Source organism: Dermacentor albipictus, chromosome 2 (genome assembly GCF_038994185.2).
Source record: "Dermacentor albipictus isolate Rhodes 1998 colony chromosome 2, USDA_Dalb.pri_finalv2, whole genome shotgun sequence".
In the NCBI taxonomy this organism is placed as follows: Eukaryota; Metazoa; Arthropoda; class Arachnida; order Ixodida; family Ixodidae; genus Dermacentor; species Dermacentor albipictus.
The window spans coordinates 115,167,741-115,193,926 of record NC_091822.1 but is presented as its reverse complement, the minus strand read 5'-3'; the positions used below and the strand labels follow the sequence as shown (position 1 = coordinate 115,193,926).

Below are 26,186 nucleotides of genomic sequence, written 5' to 3'. Positions count from 1 at the left end.
CAGGGTCTCCGGAGTGTGGGACGGAGACGCTACCACTGAGCCACGAGTAAGATGCTTCAAAGCGGTACAAAAGCGCCTCTAGTGAATGCGGTGTTGCCTTAGAAACGAGCTGTTTCTAAGGCGTGCGTCTCTTGCTCAGGCGCACATTTCGTTGCCGCGCCGAACGCTGCTTTGCTCGACGCTCACCGCGTCCAATGCGGGGCGCGTAGTCGCTGCCCATTGTCTTACACCCCTTGGCGGGTCGACGGGAACGCTGTCGCGTTCCACTCTTGAAGGCGAAGCAGTAATGCATGAGTTGTTTCTTCGTCTAGCCGAACCAAATATAGCCAAGCAACAGCAGTTCACCAGGCTAAACAGTGGTTAAACAACTAAAATAAAGGCTAGTATGCTTCGCATCCTGGGCTTAACCTTACCTAAGCCACAGCCATTTTTGATTTCTTCTCAAATACCACGAATCGTGACCAGCCGAAATTTTAACCGCCCTGGGCCCCGAATTTTCATTGGCTGCGAAAGTTCAGCACAATAGGTAGATCATGTCGATGCTTATAACCTTGCGTTTAATTATTCTGTAATCCGTCTTCACTTTCGAAGAAGCTTTGAAATACCAGAAGTGCAAATGTGTCTCTTCGTTCGATGATTGTGACTATGCCCTGTTGTTCCACTATGTGACAGAGTTCATTCAAACTGCACTTCTATATCCCTATGTTCTTCCTTCTCCGAGATATGTGGATGGTCAGTAACACTTAGACTGGCATGAATAGAAATAAATATTTTTATTCCTTCAGGACTAGGAGGATGAACATCATTTCTGAAAGAAAAAGAAATGTAAACCATGAGAGTCAAGACAGCGGTGCAGCCGCTTCCACATTTCTGTGCAACTGTATGTTTAATAAAAGGCAAAAAAACAATGCATGGATTTTGCGTATTTCATATTACGAGTAATTGTAGCTTTGATATCAAAAAGATAAAGCGTTTGCGAATCTTATTGACATCTTTCAGACAGATGCACTTTGTTTCGGCTAGCCATTACGGCGAATGAATCACCCAGCTATGCACAGCAAAGTTCTCCTACAGCACGACTAGCGAATACCGTAGAGCTCGCTGATGATGTCGCCATAAATGCCAACGAAGGGCAACAGCGTAGTCCATACAAAAGGAGCAACTGTCTGGCAGCGTTGCCATTCATATCATCGACAAAAGCAGAAATCGCTTGTCCATTCATCTCACCGCGTTCGAGATGAGCCGCGCTATATGCACGGTGTCCCAGCTAATTTTAGCCAGAGTTTCATATTCTGCATATACCACGTAGCTGGACAGAACAAAGATAATGTTGTTTGCCGTGGTTTGGAGATACTCGAACTATTATTTTCATTCCACCTAATTATATAGTCTTAATTATTTATCAACTCCTCTAATAATATCATTAGATGAAAATTCTTCATGAAAGAGTTGTAGAGCTACATGAAAAACTCCCGATGCAGCTTTCTGTCCTTCAATTCATGCTACATAAAAGTGTTTTTCCAAGTGTGAAAAAATTCCGTGAATAGTCAATCACAATCACAATCACTAATCACAATCAGTCTAGGCGCACGCATTTCTCAATGTATCGTTTTCCCAGCGTAAATACTCGGCAGCTGTGCAATGTGAGAGAGTGGATTGCCGGCTGTGTTATTTCCCTAACCATAGAAATTTATAAAGTCAACTTACACTTCTTGCGGAGGAGAGCACCATAATGGAATGGAGTGCCAAGACCGTAGCCATAGTTGAGGCCATAGCCGAGAAGACCATGGCCGTAACCATAGTGACCAGCACCGTAGCCGAGGGTGCCAACGCCATAGCCATAGTAAGCTGGGGCAGCGTGGTAGGCAGCGAAGGCAGGGGCAGCATGGGCAACCGTGGCGACATCTGGGGCGTGGTGCACGGCAGTAACAGCTGGGGCAGCGTGGACGGCAGTGACAGCTGGGGCTGCGTGGTAGGTGGCAACAGCTGGGGCGGCGATAGCGGTAGCCACTGGAGCAGCGGCATAGGTGGCGACTGGAGCGGCATGGACTACGGTGGCGACTGGAGCAGCATGGGCGAAGGTAGCGACTGGAGCAGCGTGGGCAACGGTGGCCACAGCAGGGGCAGCAGCCAGGCCGAGGCCGTAACCGCCATGCGCGACGCCAAAGCCAGCGTGGCCGACGAAACCAGCGAAGGCGCTGGTGGCCAATGCTAGGACGATGCAAGCGCGAACCTGGAAAGCAACGGGAGAGAAATACGAGCACCGAAAGGCCCAATACGAAAAATGTTTGCTGCTACCAATAAGTAGTACGAAGATCTTAGCATTTTTTTTTAGTTTTAACTGCAGGCAATCCTTAGCTTCTGTACGTCATTTTTGAAACCACTCCTGAGAACTTCCATTCGGCGTGAGACGTGATACCACGTCTAATGTAATCAGAAGCGAGTAAAAAAACTGGGGAATGCGGGGTTTCCTCGCGAATTGCCTGCTGCCTTGAAGAAAATGTCGTTTTTTTCGTGATTTGGTTGGTCTGATCAGAATTTACATAATTTATCGCGTGCACTCTAAATCCATATTCGGCTTGTAGGCAATACCGATTAGCATTCCTATTGCTATAAAGTTTTTTCTACAATAAAATGCTAATTAAAGTTAATCTATGTTTATTACGTTGGATTACGGCCTCGGTCAAATCCAGCATCTAAACCTCTGTACTCTATGAGAAAGTCGGCAGTGATGGTAGCTTTTTTTAAATTAGAAGCTTCCATAGTATTCCGTTTCATATTCGAAAGCTGTTCCCTATACGAAGAGTGCGGTCGTTTTGGCTGGATACATTCCGTGAAAACGCGCCCTACAAAGTTGTACAAGGGCACTGAAGAAGGTAGTGAAATACGCCGTATTTCCTTGGATAAGTTATTGGCACACGCGATGTTAGCGCGCACTTCGTTGTGACCTACAATATAGTGTAAAATTAAAAGTCCGTGAAGCCTCGCATACTGAAAGAAATCTGCCTTACCATGGTTGTTCGGAAGCTGTTGCTGAAAGAAGTGCTACTCGAGTGCGATCTTTCATCTCGTTTTATACAAAGCGTAGGGTGTGGCAAGATCTGCTCATGAGCGCCGAAAGAGAAAGACAAATTTGTATGCGCTGAATAGAAGTGCATGCGTAGTAAAGTCAGTTCCCTGAGTTAAGCTTCGACAAGGCTTCATGATGTCTCGTAGCCGATATGAATTCAAAAAAAGAAAGTTATAGGAACAAAGATGATATATGCTGCACAGCATGCCGTGGGAAAGGTGTGCATTCGAAGGATTACTTAAGCTTACTAAAAATCACGTACGGCTACTTAAAACAGGTCCAATAAAACGTTCCGTTAATCGCACATCGCTTTTAACGTACGTATCGACAAGGGTGTGCCTTGGGTGTGATAATGTGTGCCTTGGGGAATAAATTAGCCGAAAACTGAATATAAGAGAGGAAAATGTAACGGTACTGGTTCCGCTAGCTGTTCTTGCATCATAGCAGAAACCTGCACCCTCATTAGGAAATATATAAGATCGTTATCCTAGCGCGCGGGAGAGAACTATTCGTGGCAAATTGATTTTATTCACTCTGAGTAACCGGTAGAGAAAGACCACAGTTTGTGCCCTATGAAAGAATGAATTTCGACACCTTCGATAAGACTACTTACGTGAAGGTAACCGTCGATTATTTCGTATGCGTAATTTGTCATTTTTTTAGTATAAATACCCACATCTCCCTCTAGGCTTGCTGGTTTATCGCAGTTAAAGAGGCAGTGGACAACTTTGGTTTCTGGTTATCATGTTTAATAACTAGCTTCCATTTTTATGCAGTATTTCTCCATAACTGTCGCAGGTTCACGATACAACAGCGCTCTCATGCGCATGCAAAACGCTGTTGTGGTAAAGGCAATATTCCTATCAAGTAGGTGAACAATATTAAACGTAGGAGCAGTGTTAAAGATAAGCAAACCATATCTAGTTGTTTGCAAAGATGGCGCTACGAAGTGCCGAGAACAGCACTTAACATAGTAACCTGTATGTTGGTTTTATCTATCAGTTGTGATATCGCCATTTACGTGTGGGAAACCACAAATTTAAAGAATTGGCTGTGGCTTAGCTAAGGATAAGCCTGGATATCATGAAGCGAAAAGGTTTGGTGATGCTTATAGTTCAGCTTATAGTTATGCTTTATGATTTAGCCTATGGCTATGCTTACCGTTTAGCTTATGGTTATGCTTTATGATTTAGCCTATGGTTATGCTTACGGATTAACTTATGGATATGCTTTCGTTAACTTATGGCTGTGCTATACGTGTGCCTTGTGTAGTCATGCAAATTGCATATCAATGATATATACCATAAGTTAAGCAGGATTATTAAACATCTTTCCTCATCATTGTTTTGGCACATTGTCTGGGGATTTCTGTACAGCCGTAAACACAGCTCTCTGTATGGGTAGTACCACTCTCTTCTCTTTCCCTGTAGAATGCGCACGCCTATTTTCTGGCAAGCGGTTATATGGTCGGCCTCCGCGATAAACACGAGCTTGCGGCGAACGTCAAACGATGACGCATAGCGCGCGGCAGTGGCCACCTGCACCGACTCCGAACACGCTTACGGAGCCAATTCCGTCATACGCTGGCTCGCGCGAAGCGTGGTGCTGACTAGCGTAGTCAAGCTGTTCGCTTCAAAAAGTACAAGCCCACTATTTATAAACTGAGACACGGGACAGCTCATTTTTTTTACCTTTTGCCATGTTTGCCAGTCCGATGCCTTGATTACGCACATGAGCTATAGAATCAGATTAGGGCTAACGTGTCCGAAGGAATGGGTTTGTGAGCTGTACAATATCGTCAGTGAGGTCTCTGATGTCGACCGCAGGAGCTAGTACTATTGGCGGTAGTAGTACGCCAAACACAGTTCAATATCGCTTTGAGACGAAGAGCGCAGCTGTGTTTTTAAAATACAGCAGCATGGCGTGAATTGTGGGTGAACATTGTTCTTACAACGAATGTGTATATGGCTATGTTCTGATGAAAAATGTGTCCGTGGGCACGAGTCTAATACACATAGAATTTTTCCCCTTACGTTCGCAGTTCCCGAAGGCAGTGCAATATCGGCTCGACCTGCGGCTGAAGTGAAGCAGGCTTTCAGCACTCCGCCAACTTGCAAATCTTAGGTCCAAATGCAACACATATCAGATAATAAGCTGATAAGAATAGGCATCCCACTGTGACCCTCGTGGTTTTGGCTAAGTTCTCACTGCGATCTCCTTGTTGGCGTTCCAAGCGCTTGCGTATCGCTTTTCCCTTCCTCCTGCTTTCCCGTTTTGGGGGTCCTGTAAGCATGTTTTCCGTCGGGACAGCAAGGCGGAAAAAAATGCGAACCGTCAATCTGTTCCCGATCCCGCAAACTTAGGAACGTTCCCCCGGAGTAGCGGCCAGGATTCAGGGGGAGTTTGGGGGGAACCAAGTTCTTATGGGCTGTGTTGTGTTTGACCTCTTATGGTTTTCGAATGATCTCTAAACCATTACTGCACTGCGGGACGTCGACCAACGCATGATCGCTTGGCCTACAGTGAAGCAGTGTGTGCGTTCTGAGTGTGGTGAGGTGCCCGCATTATGCAACAATACATGGGTATGTTTATACGCTCAGTACCTCTTCAGCTTCAGAGGATCAATATTGTGGAGGAACGATTAGTCACGCTTCGTCTTCCATTGATGAGCATAGGATGTTTGACGCACGGCAGTGGGCAGTTGGGCATTAAGGGGCCTAGATAGTTTCGTTGGTCAACCATCTTACATAGAGCAGTAGAGCTGAATTTTTTGCGACATGCTGTAGTGTAACGGCACAACCACAAAGGAAAGACCGACAGAACATATCACAGGCACTAAGAACTTTAATGAGAGTCATTGAAGCAGACTATATGTACCATTTAGTATGCTCCGACGCATGAGTCACAAGCGACATGCAAGAGGGGGTGTTTATCATGATTATGTCGTTAGGTAAGCACCAAATAGCCATTTGGCATCTGAGCAAAGCAGATGGCTAGCGCGCGGCAACGAGCTACCGCGTAGACCGGTGGAGTCTCGACATTCCGAGCGAAAGCACACCGACTCGACCGATGCCTTAAGGTAAACATCTTTTAGAGAATTGGAGAAAGTATGGGCAGCATTTTCGTTTTAATCTTGAACGCTAGCCCGTGTCGCTGTGCGCAAGCGGCACGTGCCTCGTGTATACGCGAGCATGTGCGTAATTCTGACGCGACGTCGATGCTGCTGCTGCTACAGAGAGCCCCCCCCCCCCCACCCTTCCCCTCTGGCCACCCCAGACTGGAGGAAAGTTCAACGAACGATGGAAAGTCCAGGTGACGCAGCGCTTCTTGGGTGCCGCGTACGGAGGTGGCGTCTAGGGATGAAGCATGGTTGCGTCGCGCACTGGTGGCGTCGACGGCGACGGTGCTTCAATGTAGGTGGGTTCGAGACGTTCCAGGGCATTTGTGTCTGGCCGGCCGTTGACTTTCACGATAAAAGTCACCGGCCGGCGCTATAGAGGAGAATATGTTGCGGAGTACTGTGGCTGCAAAGGCTTCCGCTCGGCACACTTACACACGAAAACGTGGGTGCCAGAGGTGAGTACCGCAGAAACCTACGCAGACTAGCTTTTGGCGAACGCACAGGCACTGGGCGTATCTGGCTCAAGAAAGCTTGTAGACGACAACCTAATCGGCAGGTGATGGCATAAGTGGTTTAGTTGGGGCGGCAAAGAAATCTCATGCAAGGCATAAGTGAATTGCGCAGACTAGCTCGGCACAGGAGCAACTTACGTCGCTCTTGAGTGCAGCTCTGATGCCAAGTAGGACGAGTGGAAAATGTAGAACCCTCTTCTGTTGCGATTTATACGCCGTAAGGCAGAACTTGTGATGCAGGGGAAAACGTTCAACAAGCCCATTTGACTACGCCTGGTGAGCAGCCTTGCTCAAACATGTCCTTTGCAGAAGTTTGAGTAGCCCGTTGAAAAGTACCGAGTCGAATTGCAGACCTCGATCGGTGACAGTTGTGGATGCGCAGCCGAACCTTGCAATCCATGTAGACACGAAAGCTGCTGTAACAGTGCACCGTCGGCGCTGAGGTATAAGATATGGGTCTAGCATCTGGCCATTGCGTATTGCAATCGGTGCACATAAGTATGTAGGAGTAAGCTTTTGAAGGTTAACGCTGATTTCTGGAGCCTTGACACGACAAATAGCAGCAAACTGAGTCGCAAACTAACACGTTTAGCTGAAGCCAGACGAAACGACACGAAAGATGCATCTCTTCCGCGAGTTTTCCAGGATGTGACAAGCGGTGCACGGTTTCTAACAGACATCTGCGAAAGCATTCCGGAATGTACGGTTGTGGTTTGCTTGTAGAGGTGTCAGAGATGACGTACGTACTGTCTAGAGTCACAACGACATCCTCCATTTTCAGGGTGTTGAACAATTGCGGAGGGTATGACTTCCGAAGCCATCACACTGCTGACGGACAAGTAGGTGGACATCGATTACGAAAGGTTCTAACGTAGACGTGGCAATGGCATTGAACTCAGCACGCAACTCAGAACGTGGGATGGAACGTTAGCGGTGCCCTTCATAAGACAGAACGTTGTTCTAAACTTTGAGATGTAGGAAAGGTGTCCACTCTCGCGGGGCGACTAACAGGATGACGAACTGTTCATTGCGTGCACAAGGCACTTGTGGTCGGTCAAGACAGTAGATGCACGGTCTTCAAGGAAATCCGAAAAATATCTGATAGCCAAGTTAACGGCGAGTAATTCACGTCCGAACATGCTGTAGCGGGACGCAGGTTTCTGTTTCTTGAAGAAAAAGGCGAGCACTTGCATGCAGTATTGATGAATTGCTTCGGAACGGTGCCACCAGCGGCATTTTAAGTTCATATCACGATGCAGTGGGCGCAGTTGGCTTTGGGCGTCTGAGCAGCCTAGCATCGGCGATGGCAGGCTTGGCTCTTGTGAAAGCGTCGGTGGCCTCTTCAATTCACTGAAGCACTTGTTTATTCTTGTTTCCATGCAGAGCGTCTAGCAGAGCCAGAAGTCTTGCGCAATGGGGAATGGATCGGCGGTAGAAATTAACGAAGCCTCGAAATTGGCGAAGCTTGTTGAGTATTGTCGGTTGTAGAAAGTATTCGATAACGCGAATCTTGGAAGGAAGTGTTTGAATGCCGTTATCGTCGACAATCTGCCCGAGGAACTCGAGCTCCAGTCGATGGAATTCGCTCTTGGCGGCGTTGTTGACAATTCATTTACCGGCAAGACGTGAAAACAACAATTGCAAGTGCTGTAGACGTTCTTCTGCGGCAGAACATGCGACGGGAAGGTCTACAATGTACGCAAAAACGAAAGGCAATCCTCGAATGACCGAGTCGATAGAAAGCTGAAAGGATTGACCAGCGTTCCGTAGGCCGAAAGGCATGCGGAGAAATTCAAAAGACCGAACACGGTGTGGTGATGGCGGTCTTAGGAATGTCTTCTGCAGTGACCGGTAGTTGATGATAGGCGCGAATGAGATTAATCTCAGAAAAGATCGTGGTAACGTACATAACTACCATGAAATCCTGAATGTTCGGGAGTGGGCAGCGATCAGGAACTGTAATGCTGTTCAGCACCCTGTAGTCGCTACATGGTCGCCAGTGTCCAGTCTTCTTAGGCACCACGTGAAATGTTAATGCCAATTTCCTGGAGAATGGGCGGATGATGCCAAGTTGCAGCATGTGTTCGACCTCCGCGCGAGTTATCTTGAGGTTCCCTTGTGACAGATGCTGTGGTCGGAAATAGACTGGTGCGCCAGAGGTGACGATGTGATGGCGCACGTCATTTTGAACCAATTGCCTCCAGTTCGGCAAGCACGTCAAAGTGAGAAACTCGCCTAGCAGCTCGGCAAAACGTTCGCCCAACATGGCAGGAATACGCGCGATCGGCGATGTGTTTGTTGCTGGGACGCCGGGAATAGATAGCTGAGTAACGAATTCGATGAGACGGCGTCATTTAATGTCGAGAAGGAGTCCGTAGTCTAATCCAGTGAGTGCTTGACAGATGTCTGAAACCAGGAAAGTTCAGCGGAACGCTCGTCGAAGGTCAAGGTTTATCTTGACGTAGCGTGAAAAAATATTCTGGGGAAGCATAAGCTTCGCCTTTAAGAGTGGAACGCGATAGCATTGAAAAATCCTCGAGTGCTTCTCACACTTCCCGGCAACTGCAGCTTATTTAACCGTAACGCGTACCGGAAAATGCTGGCGGCCAACAATATGCATGAAAGCGAGCTTTCTGTTAGAAGCTCGGCCCCTTGCTTGGGCCATGATGCGGTAAAACTACTCGTTTTCAAAAGTAGCGCCAACCACTACCCTCCTCCTCCGCTCGGCGCGGCCTCGATGGTGGCGCCGCCCCTGCTGGTCCTGCCGTAGCAGACGACGGCTAACGCGCTATACCGGAGGAAATTCGCGGACACGTTCGTCGGAGCCCTGTAGGGCAGATTTTTCAATCGAGACCTTGCTTCGTCAGTTGGTAACTGGCTTTAAGAATGCCGTTTTGGAACTGCGAAATAAAATAGAGAAAAGGACCTTTATTAAAGGCGAAAGGCATGTGCACGTGGAGAGTTCATTTTGGTGAAACACGACGCATGCACGCGGTGTGCTGAAACACGCGCGTAATTTTCCAGATTTTCAAGTATTGGCAGCGCGAGACGTGGTTTCGTAGGTTCGCATACAGTGCTCATGACGCATGCGATATCTATTTACTCAATCGGACGCATAAAAATGTTAACGTTAAGCAGTAAAAATGTTAATCCTTATTAGCGGGCCTGCGGTCCTTAGGTGCCTTTCTCAGCCATTATTTTCCTGCACACAAAACGTGCGAGTAGCCGTTGCTCATGCCTCCAATATTGGGCACGCGTCCGGCAGCAGCCGGGATAGAGGAGAAATGCAAGAGGCCGCTAGAGAGATTCCTCGTTGGTGTTCCGTAATTCTCCTCGCATGTGCGCGGTATCTTGCACCATTCGCGGGGTGCTCCATTCGTTGCGGCGTGCTTTGGTTCTCTCGACCACAGATTGTTTTTTTTTTACAAGTACTGCTTTAGGAGGGCACACGTAACGGCTAACAGAAGCCTCTGGAGAGCACGTGACATTACAAGTGTTCGCGTTGCGGCTTTGGTGCCCTGGAGGCGCCGTCAATCATTCGAAATAATGTCACATTGTTACAACTAGTAAATAAAATTTAATAAAGCAATGCCATCACGGCGAGGCGCTCACTTCTGGCGCAGCACTACCGCACTTGCGTGAGAATTACAAAACTCTAGCGAGGTATTTACTGGTCCACATACAACTACGATCAAAGTGCTCGTTAAGTATCCCCAGGCGACTTAAATAAAGTTATCCGGAGCTATCCACTACGACCTTCCTCATAGCTTTAGTCACTTTGGTACGTTAACAACGTTAATCACCCGAAACCATATCAATATATGCGGGCGTACATTCGAAGCTAAACGACAGCATCCGTAAGGCATAGTTAGCTTTGCAAAAGCGTCGAGAATGTGCTAACTTCTGGTGAAGCTCAAACCATAACAGGAATTATGCAGCTTTTATGTCCCAGGCTAGCTGCAGATGCATGCATTTTCGACACAAGACGAAACTACATGACATGAAGAGAGCGCATTCAAAACAAAGTCAACTTAAACGCGCTAAAAGCACGCACAGCGTAGGCACGTAAACTTTTTCGAAGCGGCAGGCGCGAACAACGTTTAAACAAAGGATGTTGTGAGGAACCGTGGTACATAACATAGCCGTGCGTTTTTCGCCACTCCCTCGAAGACAGCCCGCCTAATCCTATGTTTCCACACTTTTTTTTTGTGCGTTGCGCTCACCGGGTGGTAGCGAAAGAAGCATTTTGTCGTCGCTGTGTCAATTGCGGCAACCGAAGGCGCATCAGCAAGGCATCACAATTACTTTCTCGTCCCTAACACCTCGATTTGCTCCGCTAACGCACAGGATCGGTCCGTTTGCGCGTACTTTCGTCGCGCAGGGCCAACAATGGCAGTTGGAGCGCTCTGGAAATAAAAAAAAATATACAAAAGCGCCGCGCCTGCTTCCACACTGAAAATAAAACAAAGCTTCGTGAGAAGCTTTGGAAATATGAGCATAGGTCGATGAAGCTCTGAAGTGCTTTCATGCTAGTTTGTTTGCGGAACTCGGATACAGAGCTAAGTTTCATAGGGTCCGGAAAGATACCATCTTTTGAGACCACATGGTGAAGAATAAATAGAAGAAAAGGGGTTAACCGAGGCGCCCGGTATTTTTTAAACATAGCACAAGAAGCCGAAAACAAAGACGCCAAGGACCACACAGGGGAAATAAAAAGTACTTATCAGTTGAATTAAAGAAACGAAACAATAATAGAAATGAAAGTGGATGAAAAAACAACTTGCAGGAGGTGGGGAACGATCCCACGTCTTCGCATTACGCATGCCGTGCTCTACCAATAGAGCTTCCGCCGGCGCCGTTCTCCTATCCATTTTCTGGGGTATTTATGTGCTGCTACCACAACTAACTCTGGAAGTGTTAACCAGCGCCACCACTCACACACCTTAGCCGCGGATGTGGAACATCCTTTCTGCTGCAGACGTCACGAGTAAGTGATCTTCTTGGGTGAAGGCAACTTCTCAATAAACCCCCACGTCCTACATGAAGGCATCTCTGTTGCCGGATTCGAGGCCCTGGTTATGTAATTTACGAGAAGAAAGGGAGCTAACCGAGGGCCTCCATATTTATTAAACATTGCGCAAGAAGGCAATTACTTGTGCGGGCTAACTTAATTAAAGTAATGATAAATTAAATGAAATGAAAGTGGATGAAAAAAACAAATTACTGGCTGAAATGTCGCCAAATAAGCCGCTATGCACTAGTCGCAAGATCGAAAACATTGACACTCAACAGACAAGACTACCCCTAAATCTGGCGAGAACAATGCAAAACTGACAACACTGATTACAGACCACTAAAATACAAGAAAGCAGGCTGATATTGTGTTTTCAAGGTGGGTACCTGAGGTGACCCCAACAAATGCAGGGGCCCTATAACGTAAAACTATTCCAATATGTTTCTATTCCAATTTCCTGACGTCAAATTTGCGTAACCACCGACGCAAGCACCGGGTGGTCACCCATAGGTTTGTCTGAATAGACCAATCAAACGCTCTCCTCGTTCATAGGAGGTCCCTTTTGTTTGCTTGAAAAACGAATAACATTGCCTACACTGAGCGGCTTGTTGTATCTAATTGGCTGACAAGAGGCGAGGAGAACGCTCAAGTGGAGAGGGATTCACTAGGGCAGAGCCAGTGCACTGAAAACCGATAACCGGATGAAGAGGGTGGTGCCGGCGCCTGCGATTGGTCGGCTTTCCCTTCATAGCTTGTGGTGGCTGGTCGAAAATCGCGGCGGCATGCAACGGAAGCTTAAGAATGAAGTTAAAATTGACCCTCAGCAAAGAACAGTTGGCAGAATGAGGTAGTAAACGTGTCGAAAGTGCTTAAAAACGTTACACGGTAACGCAAGAAGTTTTATAATACGCAAATACAGCCATGCTCTCCGGCAGGTGCGAGTAGCCAGCGTCTCAGCGATCGGCGGCAGCTATCTTTTATTCCTTTCGGAACGGGGCAGCCTGCGGCTATTCCGAAAAAAATTCAGTTTTGTTCGGCATATTAATGCATCTTTATCGCGTACACGTCACTTTGACGCGGTGAGTTCGTGCGGTTTTGTGACGTCGCGTGACAGGTAGGTGAAGTGGGTGCAGCCCGAAAACTTTTTACCAATAGCCGAGGGCTAATAGCGAAAAGGAGTCGAATCAGAAATAACTGTTTTTCTTTTTTCTGTCAAATCATGCATAATCAGTGTGCACACATCATATCAGATTGGGAGGTGTTGCGGTTTTTGTAACGTCGCGTGACAGACAGGTGAAATGGGGGGTGGCCGAAAAAAGTTTTTGACCAATCGCGGAGGGCTGATAGCAGAATTGGAATAGAAAAGTTTGGAATAGTTTTACGTTATAGCGCCCCAGGATAGTGCAAGCTGCGGAATATACGCCTTGTTTGGACCGCCCTGCGACAGCCTCTTCAGCACCACCTACGTGTAAGGCGCGTCCCTCAGCGCATAGCATTGACTTGAACGGCCAGTGCCCCGAGCGGCCAGTTGCGCGGCAGTTTTACGTGCATTTGTGGGCTTCTTTCATGCCCACAAAACACCTTTATGTAGTACGCATTCAGTAACAGAAAGCTGTATTGGGGGCTTTTTCATGTCGCTCTACAAGTTTCTCATTGACACTTTTCATGTAATAAGTATATTAGAGGAGCGAATGATTTATTAATACTAATTATCTGATCACGCGGAATTAAAAAAAGATATTTTCAATATCTCCAAGCGACGGCACACATTAACTGTGTTCTGTCCAGCTACGTCGCATACGAGTACACTTAAACGCTAGCTAAAATGAGCTGCGACACTCTGTATACATTGACTCTATGGAGTGCGCGGTGGTGCTGCAAAGCTATCCGAGTTATCGGCGTCGGGAAAGTTGGTCCTTGAATGTACGCTGGCAACTCCACCAGCCGGCGATACGGCGCCATGGACGATTCATTTCGACTGTTCTCTGCTACTCGAGCCAGCATTACCACAGCTTTCGTGCACCTTCCATAAAGCTACAGCTAATTTTCTTTATAGAAGCACAAATTGCCTGAGATTTCCCTGAGTATTTCCAAACTATTCCAAATCGCTGAGAATTCTCGGTTTTCCCGGATGGTAGACAACGTACATAGTTGGGCAACTAGCATGTTCATCTTCGAAAATTTATTTTTGTAGTCGAAAACTTCACGCAAAAAAATAAACGGCAGCATGTTACACTTCTGTAATATGCGAGGGCATGATGCACTTGTGGTAATGCGTCAAGTTATATGATCGCAGGGGTCAGACTTTCTGCATTAACAGCGAGCCGCAGTGGGAAGGAAACTTATGGCGCTGTAGGTCGACCTCCTGAACGAACTATGCCATCACATAATACTTTACGTAAACGTTCTTTCGTTCTTTCTTTCCATCGTTAGATATTTCTTTCATTTCCTTCTTCATTTATCTTGCTCCTTTCGTTCATTCATTTTTGTTTCTTTCTTTCTTTCGTTCCTTATTTCGTTCTTGCTTCCGTTTCTTCATTCATATTCAGCCATCGTATCTTTGCTTGCTTACCGGGATATGAGGCTTTCCTGATGATGGTATTTTTACAGCACTGATGTTTTTGCATCACTGGACTAGAGGGCGTTCTTTCCGGTAATGAGCCGTTGCAACGAGCCACTTAAGGCGTTTGGCTTAATAAACACGCCAGGCAACGTCATAGAATTCCACAAGTTGCCAATGGCGCCATTACTGCTGCATGCCGCCGACGGGAAAACATGACGCCACGCAGCTACCACTGAGAAAAAGGAAAGTGGTGCGGCAGCGAAATGGCCCCGAGTTCAAGGCTACGTTGCTCGTCGTCCGGAAGAAAGCCCAAACCGTCAAGACCTCCGAGTCTAGACGCATTTTCCAAACCTGTCACGTTTTAACGCCATAGCGTTAAGGGCCCTGTGTCACACAGAATACGGTGCCGCCATCGGCGTACGGTGCCGGCGTCCACGTGAGGGAAAATTCCCGCGATATTTAGGTATATGTATATGCCACATTTTAACGCGATAGCGTTAAGGAGCTCGTGTCGCAGAAAAGCCGGTGTCGTCGGCGTCGGTGTCGGGTGTCGGCGTTTGCGGCGTTGACCGTGAGCGATAAATCACGGCAGGCGCTTCATAAATAAAAAGCAACTTCCAAGATTGGCCCGGTGGGAATCGAACCAGGGTCTCCGGAGTGTGAGACGGAGACGCTACCACTCAGCCACGAGTTCGATGCTTCCAAGCGGTGCAAACGCGCCTCTAGTGAATGCGGTGTTGCCTTCGAAACGAGCCGTGGAAAGTTATACTGCGGTGTATATCGGTAATTATGAACATGTAACGTACAGAAGTCACAATTACACGAGTTGCGAAGTGCGTTTCCGCTGCATTTCTTCTGCGCTTTCCGCACACGCAGAGCCATCTTGTGGCAAACACAGAAGACCCCCTCCTCTCAATGTACGGCGCTGCCCCGACAGGAGGCGCGCCGCGCGCGCATTGGGACCGCTGCCAGGCGCGTCGCGGGACTCCCTCTCCCCTGACGACGCTTCGCCGTGCTCCCGGTTTAGATTACTATCTATCTCTCTGCCCGTGCCGATCACGACGTTTGGCTGGCGTAGATCGTTTCCCCTCCGAGACACCGAGTTCTTTGGTTCGTTCCGTTCACTCAGGCGCACGTTTCGTTGCCGCGCCGAACGCTGCGTTGCTCGACGCTCACCGCGTGATAGGTGGGCCCTAAGTCCGATGCGGGGCGCATCGTAAGTGATCGCTGTGCCGTAGCGCACTGTCTTATACCCCTTGGCGGGTCGACGGGAACGCTGTCGCGTCCCACTCTTGAAGGCGAAGCTTAAGCGTCCTCCAATTTTTACTACATGACATACGGTACATGCGGGTCATATTGCGACATCATTCTGTCACTAAAGTTGCTCGTACCTTGTCTTACATTCCTAAAGTTAGGGCTCATGTTTATGAGAATGACAGCCCACAAAGAAATGTCATGAAATAAAACACCCACAGCCAAAGCGTTTTACGTTAAATATTCTTAGACAGAAATATTGACACTGCGAAAAACAATAAATGACACCTGAAAACAATGCAACTTCTCCGATTCGGCTGTGCACAATCTCCGTGCTGGGCAAAATCAAAAGGCTGCGTCTCTACTAGAAAGCTCGACTTCTAGCCAGCGTTTCCGGGTAAACACTGCGGTTACATAAGCTGTTGTTCCCAGGAAGCGTGAGAAGCATTCAGTGATTTTTGAATGCTATCGCGTTCTACTCTTGAAGGTGAAGCTTAAGCGTCCTCTAACTTTTGATCGAGAGTGTCAAAATGCGCTTGTAATCTCACAACCTGGGTCAGGTTGTACCCGCCGTGGTTGCTCAGTGGCTATGGTGTTGGGCTGCTGAGCACGAGGTCGCGGGATCGAATCCCGGCCATGGCGGCCGCATTTCGATGGGGGCGAAATGCGAAAACACCCGTGTGCTTAGATTTATGTGCACGTTAAAGAACCCCAGGTGGTCAAAATTTCCGGAGTCCTCCACTACGGCGTGCCTCATAATCAGAAAGTGGTTTTGGCACGTAAAACCCCAAATATTATTGTTATTATTGGGTCAGGTTGTGACGTTTTGATGCACCTTTTAAGGATGCACCTTTTAAGGATGCACCTTTCAAGAAGCACCACCATTGTCGACAAAATTCTTTTGATCTAAGAACGTGAAGACACTGCGCGGCTACTGGAGTCTATTCACGTAAAACACCAAGTTCCTTCTGTATATTACCAGTCGACTCGCCCAGCTCTAGGACGCGCTGACAGAAACCCTGGCCTAAAATTCTGTTCAACAGCGGTTACAGACCTGACATTTTTTTATTGACTCTGTTAAGACGCGCTTGTACATCTAAAAACCTCGGCCAGGTGGCGCTTATGCGTCTATCAATAAGCACCACCATTCTCAGCAATATATTTTAACCCACTAACGTGAATTAACTACTTTAATAGTGGGGTCTATTCCCGTAAAACACTGAGTTCCTTCCCAATATGACTTGCTTGCTCTCTCCACTGTACGACTTGCTAACGTAAGACTGTCGCCTCAAATGGGACTCATAACAGCGGGACGTATTTCAGAAGTTGAAAAAGGCCTTGCGCGACGCCAAAATGCTTACCCACATCGATCTGTCCCTGCCTTAGAGACTTGCTTGCGATGCGTTACCGAACAGAGTCGGAACCGTTCCTTGCCATCCCGCTGGCAATGCTGACATGCCAAACGGCTTTCATTCTCGAAAACAATGTAAAACGGCAAGGAATTATATTCAGAAACTGAACTCGAAGCATTGGCACTAATGTTCGGAGTATCAATGTTTCGGAACTACCTACTGGAAATAACCGCCAGCATTACCTTTGATCACACGCCGCTGATTGGGCTGTTTTGCAAAATCGTCCAGCGTCCTATACATTTGCGGTAAGAATTCAGTGTTGGTGCTCTATTCTGACAGCATACCAGCACGAAATAGAGTACAAACCTCGCTCAAACAAGTTGAGTGCAGACACACTGAGTCGGGTTCCTCTACAGACCACCGAGGTATACGTAAGAGGGGATCCACGAGTGCGCATGCTCCCTGCAGCAGCTGGATGATTCATTATACATCGCGAGTAGAGAAATCGTTGACCGAGAAAGATACGATGGTCAGAACTGTGAAGTGCTCCGAAGTTTGTGTATGAATAAAGAGCGGAACCCGATCAGAGTTGTATTTCTTGAAGCTACTCGCAGTGACATGCTACAACTGTTGCACGAGAAGCCCCAGTGAATGTCTGTAATCAAAACATCGACCCGCAGGGTGGCGTGGTACCGTGCAATTGATGAAGCAGTCGAAGAAAAATTTAGGAAATGCGACACATACGTACAAGCAAATGCAATGCCGCCGTCAAAAACCTCTGTAAGCTGGGCTCTAATGCACGAAAACCGGTCACATATGCATCTAGGGTGTCCGAGTCCATTGAACCATGCCACGGTTCAAGTGGCCAAAGATTCACATTAAAAGTGAATCGAAGCAGTTCCAGTATCACGTCTCACGACTCAGTCAACGATTACGTCGTTGCGGAAGATTTTCATCGGGATCAACCACGCCAGGAACAATTGTCAATGAGCAACTTATGAACGTACTTAATGAACAGTGCAGGCACGATAGGCGGCCCAAGCAGAAGGGGCAAAATTACTTAAAAGATATCTAGGCAACGCATACACCGTATTATTATATAGCAAGAACACAGACCTAGCAACAAAGAGCAGGAATAATGTAAAAGCACGAAAACTAAAAATAAGGAGGCACAAACCGTACAAATATTAGCAAATACCAGCATGAACTGTAGAGCAGTGAAGCGTACAAAGCAACACAACGATATGTAAAGCTGTTTACGCAATTTAAACAGGACCAAATTGCCAAAAGCGTGTCGCGCACACAGATGCAAAAAAAAAATGAATTTCACGAAGCCGTTACTGCAGCTTACAGTACATTGGACAAAGGAGTATAAGAAAACTAATAAGTGCAGGTATAAATTCACAATGCATTATTGCCAGTGGAGCCTTTCAGATGAAACGGGACGTTTGCTGGATGAGTGGTCATTATTGGAAATGGACTGCATGTGGTTAATCAGGGAAGCAACCAGCCAATTCACTAAGTAGGTTGGAAGATTATTTGATTTCAGCTAATAATAAGTTTCTATGTGATACAAAATCGAAAGCTTTGATCGTTAGGTCCTATGGAATGATAGGTCCTATCAAGAAAAGCGGCTAAATTGTGACTACCTTTTTTTTAATTGTGTTCCAGCTAAAGAGCCATTTAGAAACCTTGTTAGCAAGAAGGCAGTATGCTGTTATCACCTTTAAATATATTATTTCATTAGTTATGACATGTTCAAGTAGTTTGCAACGTGATGAAGTTAGTAATATAGGACGATATCTTGTTACTAGTGTGGCGTCGTCCTTTTTCACTACTGGCACAACACGTACCAAGAGCCAATATCTAGGCAGGGTAGTTGAAGACAAGGACAGTTTTGTGTTGCAAATATCACCAATGATTTTCGAAATACTCCATATCAGCCCTTATGCAAAGGGCTCACTGAATGCGTCATGCGGACACATAAAGTTTACCTTAACAGGGTTCCCTAAGGTAATGTGCTTGAGCTGCTGGAGAAATGGCTTTTTAGCAACCTTAGAAAACTCCAGGAAGGTGGAAAGTTGCTGTCTCAGCGTCTACGGGGATGTTAGATCCGGTCGTGATTAGGCACTTGCCTTGCACCATCTGTAACTTTTCCTGTCTGTTCAAAGAACGACAGAGGAAGCAAGCTTCAACAGGGCACTCCTGTTGGGGGTCAACATTTGAGAGAGGGAGAAAGGCGCTTGCCGGTCACAGTAAGCGAAACGCGTGGATCCCGGATGCGAATCGTTGGCATGGCAGAAGGTATGTTATAGTAACCTGGATCAAGTTCGGCCTCAATACAGCCCCGTGGCTGCGCAACCTTCACAAGACAAAGATCATGCGGCATATGTTGTCGTGCTACAGGATGAACATGAACAAGGATCCCTCCCTCGGTCAACCCTCATCAAGAAGCCCGTACAGCGGTACTCACCCTACGGAGGAAAGAGCGTTGCAAATTAAAAGTGATTACCGTGAAAAAAATATTGTGTGCCGTGACGACAGACCGACGTGAACATACGTGCCACAGCGGCTGGATGGCATATTTACTTAGGATGTCGCACAACACACGACGACGAGTATTCCCGTTCTTGCCTTAGCGTCATTGCGCCCGTGGTCGCCCATGCCACATGCCCTAGGCGTGCGTCTGGGGCAAGTGTTGCAGCAATTTTCTATGCTTATATGCATCGCAAACTTTCGGTATACAGAAGAAAATTAAAAAGTACATAAAATAGCGCCATATGCCATAAAAAGCCTTCAAGTTAGAATTCTGGTTAAGAGGAAATTAACAAAAATCCAGACGTAGTATATATTATAAACAAAGGCCGCCGGACAATAGCGAATATAAGACACGAAAAAGAAGCTTTGCCCATCAGTGCGCTGGTTACTATCTTGCTACACTGAAGCATCACGGAAACAAACTCGGTAAGTTCGAAATCGCCATGAAGCTAGCCTCTCGAACGGAAGTTCAGGTAAAAAATACCAGTGCATGAGTTTTTCTTGGCGCACGGGTTGCGTGTTTCGTAAGCTGAGGCACTCGAGCAGTCTTTTTAGACATCAAAATAAATCGTGTTTTAGTTTTCTTCTCAAGTTGTCCTTATACAACGTATCGCTCCCCGCAGAAATTTTAACCACCCTTGGCCCAATATTTTCACTGGTTGCGAATGTTCAGTTCAACTATTGCTTATAATTTTGCTCTTTAAATTATATGATCCCTCTTCACTTTCGAAGCAGCCTTGAAATACCAGCAGTACAAATTTATCTCTTCGTTATGTAAATGTGACAAAGGAATGTTTGTCCACTATGTGTCGTAATAGATCCAAACTGCACTACTTTCTATATACGTATGTTCTTGCTTCTCCAAGATATGCGTAAGGTTAGCAACACTTAGGCATGTATGCGTAAAAATAAATATGTTTATTTCTTCAGAAGTAGGAGGAGGAACGTCATTTCTGAAAACAAAAGTAAAATGAACCATTAGAATCAAGAAGGCGGTCAGGCCCCTTTCATTCTTCACTGGAACTGTATTCTTTTAATCAGTCAAAGATTGTGAGGTTCCTGCGTATTGCAAATTGCGAATAAGTGTAGCTCTCATGCGAAAAAGCTAAACCGTTTACGAATGTTGGTGAGCTCTTTGAGACAAATGCATTTTATTCCGTTTAGCCATTACGGCGAATCGATCATCATGCCATGCACTGGAAAATGTTCGTGCACCACGGATAGTGAGCATCAAAGACCTCCCTCATGACGTTGATATGACTGCCAATGAAATGGAAGAGCGCTGTGCATACAAAAGGAAAAAAATATTTGGCAGCGTTGCCATTGACATCGTTAAAGACAGCAGAAATCTCTTCTCGACCCAACGTACCACATTCGAGATCAGCCGTTATATAATTTTTTTTTTCCTTCAGATGCGCCCTTGAGCATAGTGGTACAAGTGCATTTCCTAAAGAAGGCTCGTCTCAATTTGCACTTCAGTTGTTTGTCAGCACCTTACTTGTCTCTGTGAAATACTTTACGAAAATGTGCAAGGGCCACCGACTAAGCCCTCACTTTGCGTACCTGAAGAGTTCGAGACGTGTTCAATGGTAGTAAATCAGCCTTCACATTATGAATAAGTTTTTCTTCCTTAGTGCGGAACGCTGTAGAGGTATGTACAGTAAATTTTACTTTACCCTAACACCCTCATCATGTCGTAATCACAATTATTATCGGCGCACGTATTCCTCAATGTGTGCTTTTTCGTGCCTAAATTTCGTGCCTAGAGTGGGCACTCGAGCAGCACTTTCGGCATGGCCCGTAACTTCTGCCTCTATCCTGTGCAGGCTGCTATCGGACTCCTGTTGGCGCTATCAACGGACACACCCACCGGCTTCGAATGCGTTTCCGCGCATCTTCCTGGCGCAACCTGTGCTTACATCGACGTCGACGCACATTTTCCTGCCGTGGTGTCATCAACAAGACTCGTCTTCCGTGCGCCAACCACATCGACCACAGCATCATCCATCAAGGCACATTTAAACGGCTTCCCTGGAATCGTCACCTTCAGTGGGCACTCGAGCAGCACTTTCGGCATGGCCCGTAACTTCTGCCTCTATCCTGTGCAGGCTGCTATCGGACTCCTGTTGGCGCTATCAACGGACACACCCACCGGCTTCGAATGCGTTTCCGCGCATCTTCCTGGCGCAACCTGTGCTTACATCGACGTCGACGCACATTTTCCTGCCGTGGTGTCATCAACAAGACTCGTCTTCCGTGCGCCAACCACATCGACCACAGCATCATCCATCAAGGCACATTTAAACGGCTTCCCTGGAATCGTCACCTTCAGTGGGCACTCGAGCAGCACTTTCGGCATGGCCCGTAACTTCTGCCTCTATCCTGTGCAGGTGTGTACTAAACTTTCCTTATACGCGAGAAAAAGTGACGACCGCTTCTTAGTGCTGTTCCCGTGCCCACGGGTGTTGTGTGAGACCATTTGTGAATGCTTGACTTCGTCGTTTGCCTTATTGTTGATCTGTTCAGGGGATGTTGAGACAAACCCTGGGCCTAATACTAGGACGGACGCACTTTTTGATATTGAAACACTGCCTGACGACCCTGCAGAACAAATGAAGATAATGTTTCGCTTTATCAAAGATATACACACTCGCGCACTCCAGTCCTCAAAAGCTTTAGCCGAACAAGCCGCCGATATTAAAACTATAAAGAATGGCCAAAAAAACATGGAAGCGAAATTCACTGTATTGAGCAAACGGATGGACGGTATGGAAGAAAAATGCAATAATTTCGAGGCACAGGGTGTAGTACTGTCTACTATGAAGAACACTGTCGGAGCCCTAAAAGAAGAAAACGCAATTCTACGGGCTCGCGCCGATGACCTTGAAGACAGATCTCGGCGAAATAACCTTATCATTCGCAACATTCCAGACGCTAAAGAAACTTGGGAACAAACCGAGAACAAGGTTTTATCTGCTCTAAAAACCGTACTTCCATCTTTTTCATCCGACTCAATCGAACGCGCCCATCGCTTAGGTGTTTTTTTACCGGGAAAATGCCGACCTGTAATTGTGAACTTCTCGAGTTTCAAAATAAAAGAAAATATTCTTTCACTACGTAATCAGCTTAAAACAAGCAATATCACTCTTAGTGAAGATTACTCCCCAGCAACCCGTCTCGCTCGGGGAAATCTTATCGAGTTTGGAAAAAGTCAGCCCGGCGCACCTGCGTTTAAACTCAGATACGACAAACTACTTATGAATGACAGGTGCTACGTTTTTGACGCCGAAACGAAATGCGTGACAGAAAAACCGTCGCAGGGCCAACACGCAAAGAACATACTTCCTGCAGGCAATTTAACCTAGCGGAGCGAGAGGGGAAGTGGACAGTCTTCACAACACCATGTGTCCATCTTTTTTACTAACATTAGAAGTGTACTGAACAAATATTTTTCATTGTCCTCAGCAATTGACACTTGTTCTCCACACATTGTTGCCTTAACAGAAACGTGGCTTTCGAACAACATTAATGATTCTGAAATCTTCGAGGATGCCCATCGCTTCGCTATCTATAGGGAGGATCGTACTGTGAGTCGTGGAGGCGGCGTCCTACTTGCCATTTCTAACGACATTCCTTCTTCACGAATTTCTGTCGCTACTGACCTCGAAATCGTCTGGGCTTCATTTACCATTCATCACCAGAAGGCAATTATAGGCGTATGCTACCGATCTCCTTCTTCATCGTCCACATTCCTTAGTGAATTGCATGATGTAATTAATAACGTATCATCACGCTTTCCATCATCGCCCCTTTACTTGTTAGGTGACTTTAACTTTCCGAACATTAAATGGAACTCTCAGCCTCCTTCATTACTCCCATTTTCGTCTCAGGCTAAGGAATTTTTAGATTTGTGTTCCACTTTTTCCTTTTCGCAAGTGGTCACTGAACCAACTCGGAATACTGCTACTATATCAAACACTCTCGACCTAGTACTTACTACTGAACCCAAACTAACTTCCAACATTACCTTCCTTCCGCCTTTAAGCGACCATTCTGCAATGCATTTTACTATTAGTGCCAAACATCCGAAAAATATCAAGAAAAGGAAAACGATACTAGATTATAGTAGAACAAACTTCGGGGCCATCAATAATGAGTTACATACGTTTCTTGACACATTCCTAATTAACTTTGATGACCGTTCTGTACAAACTAATTGGGACCTGTTTGCTCATAAAGTAAAGGAACTAATGAACACATATGTTCCGAGCCGTATCTTAACTTCTAACCCACAAGCCCCCTGGTATAACACTCGCATTAAACGACTTTCTAACCGTAAAAAGCGTATCTACCGCTCAGCTAAGTTGTCCTCAAGTGCTTCTCGTTGGACGGCATACAAGGCGGCTTCTAACGAATACATTCAAGCTTTAAAACTCGCTAAACGTACTTTTCTTGCTGTTACTCTTCCATCTATTCTTAAAACTAGCATTAAAAAATTTTGGAAAATAATTAAACCTGTTTCTGATAACTTAATCTTATTAAACGACTCTACTGGGCAGCCTGTTCCTAAAAACGGTGCTGCAACTCACCTTAACGAAGCCTTTCTCAAAAATTTTTCGGGAGCTCTAAATAAACAACTTCCCGAGTTACGTAACTATAATTATCCAGTCATGTTTCCAGTAATAGTTCACACATCTGGTGTTGCTAAACTTATTGACAAGCTCGACTACAATTCTTCGCCTGGCTTTGACTCAATTAACACTAGGTTCCTAAAAAGCACTTCCGCATACAGTTCTATAATACTAACAAAAATTTTTCAACAGTCACTCAACACCAGCACTTTACCTTATCAGTGGAAGGTGGGGAAGGTGGTTCCACTCCATAAATCTGGTAACAAAAACATAGCAACAAACTATCGCCCCATCTCACTTACCAGCACGTGCTGCAAACTTCTAGAACACATTGTATTCACAAACCTCGTGGAATTTCTTGAGGATAACACATTTTTTTCACCTGCTCAGCATGGCTTTAGGAAATCATACTCATGCGAGACTCAACTCGTATCTTTCACTCATCAGTTGCATCGAATTCTTGATCGTTCATCACGCGCCGACTGCATATTTCTAGACTTCTCAAAAGCATTTGATAAAGTCTGTCACAAACTTCTAGTCCACAAACTGACCCGTTTGAATATTGATGCTAATCTCTTAAAATGGATCGAATGTTTTCTGGTTCATCGCTCACAATACGTTACTGCTAATGGCTGCGATTCACCGGTGTGCTCTGTTGCTTCCGGAGTGCCCCAAGGATCGGTTCTCGGTCCTTTGTTGTTCTTAATATATATTAACGACCTTCCTTCACAAGTAACTTCTAACATTCATCTCTTCGCGGATGATTGTGTTATCTTTAGAGAAATAACTACGCATTGTGATACTAACCGTCTTCAATCGGACCTTGATATAATATCTAACTGGTGCAGTTTATGGCTAATGGAATTAAATGTTAACAAGTGTAAAGCTATGCAAGTATCTAGAACACCTAACGTATCTGAAGTGTACTATTTAAATTGTCTTCCTTTAGAACAGGTGACTTCGTACAAGTACTTAGGAATACATATTACATACGACCTTACCTGGGCAACTCACATTACTAATATAGTGAACAATGCTAACCGCGCTCTTGGTTACTTAAGGCGTAACTTTTTTAAGGCTCCTCACTCCTTGAAATTATTGCTTTATAAAACACTAATACGCCCGAAATTAGAATACGCTGCATCTGTCTGGGACCCTAGTAACCTAAACTTAATTAACTCATTAGAATTAGTTCAGAATAACGCTGCTCGTTTCATTCTTTCGAATTATAATAGAACTGCCAGCGTAACAGCCATGAAAACTGGCCTTTCCCTTCCATCTCTTGCAGCTCGACGTAAAGTCTCCCGTTTATCATTATTTCACAAAATTTTTCACCACACAAAACTACGTGATGTATTCATCCATACTCCACACTATGTATCTCGTCGCATCGATCATTCTTACAAGGTTCACGTCCCTTCTTGCAGCACAAATACATTTTCCCAGTCATTCGTACCTCGGACATCACTAGAGTGGAACCACCTTCCCGCAAGCATTGTGTCCATCAATGATAATCCTTTGTTTCGTGATGCCTTAACCAACGTTACTTGCTAAAATGCTGTTTAATGTGCTTGTATATCTTGCCCTTTTTTGTAACACCTTTTGTAATTGCTCATTGTAGTCCTACTGAATTACTTGTCAAATTGTATTTTTATGTTGTATATTTTTCTTTTGCAAATTTACTGTTTGGATTCACTTGTAACCCACTCCCCTCTGTAAAGCCTTCACAGGCCTTGAGGGTATAATAAATGAAATGAAATGAAATAATTGCTCAGCAGCGGTCCCAAGTGTGAGAGCGCGTTGCCGGCTGTGTTATTGCCGTAACCATTGAAGGTTATGAAGTCAACTTACACTTTTTGCGGAGGAGAGCACCATAATGGAATGGAGTGCCAAGACCATAGCCGTAGTTGAGGCCGTAGCCGAGAAGGCCGTGACCGTAACCGTAGTGACCAGCACCGTAGCCAAGGGTGCCAACGCCATAGCCGTAGTAGGCTGGGGCAGCGTGGTAGGCAGCGAAGGCAGGGGCTACATGGGCCACAGTAGCGACAGCTGGGGCGTGGTGGACGGCGGTGGTAGCAAGAGCTGGGGCTGCGTGTACGGCAGTGACAGCTTGGGCTGCGTGGTAGGTGGC

General features: G+C 46.1%; 2 protein-coding genes across 2 annotated transcripts in view; one reads left to right on the top strand and one right to left on the bottom strand.

Annotated features, from left to right (window-relative positions):
- Nucleotides 1-754: 754 nt before the first annotated feature.
- LOC135910973 (cuticle protein 12.5-like) lies at nt 755-26,186 on the bottom strand. The gene is made up of 3 exons (XM_065443051.2): nt 25,907-26,186; nt 1,708-2,233; nt 755-808 (listed from the first exon to the last, which is right to left on the bottom strand). Coding segments are annotated over exons 1-3 (657 nt in total). The 5' UTR covers nt 26,036-26,186; the 3' UTR covers nt 755-806.
- LOC135910952 (cuticle protein 12.5-like) overlaps nt 21,200-26,186 on the top strand; it is an 81,600-nt gene continuing 76,613 nt past the window's right edge. Inside the window, exon 1 of the mRNA XM_070533874.1 lies at nt 21,200-21,814. Within this exon, the coding sequence (XP_070389975.1) occupies nt 21,218-21,814 (597 nt within the window). The 5' untranslated portion in view covers nt 21,200-21,217. The remainder of the gene's footprint in view (nt 21,815-26,186) is intronic.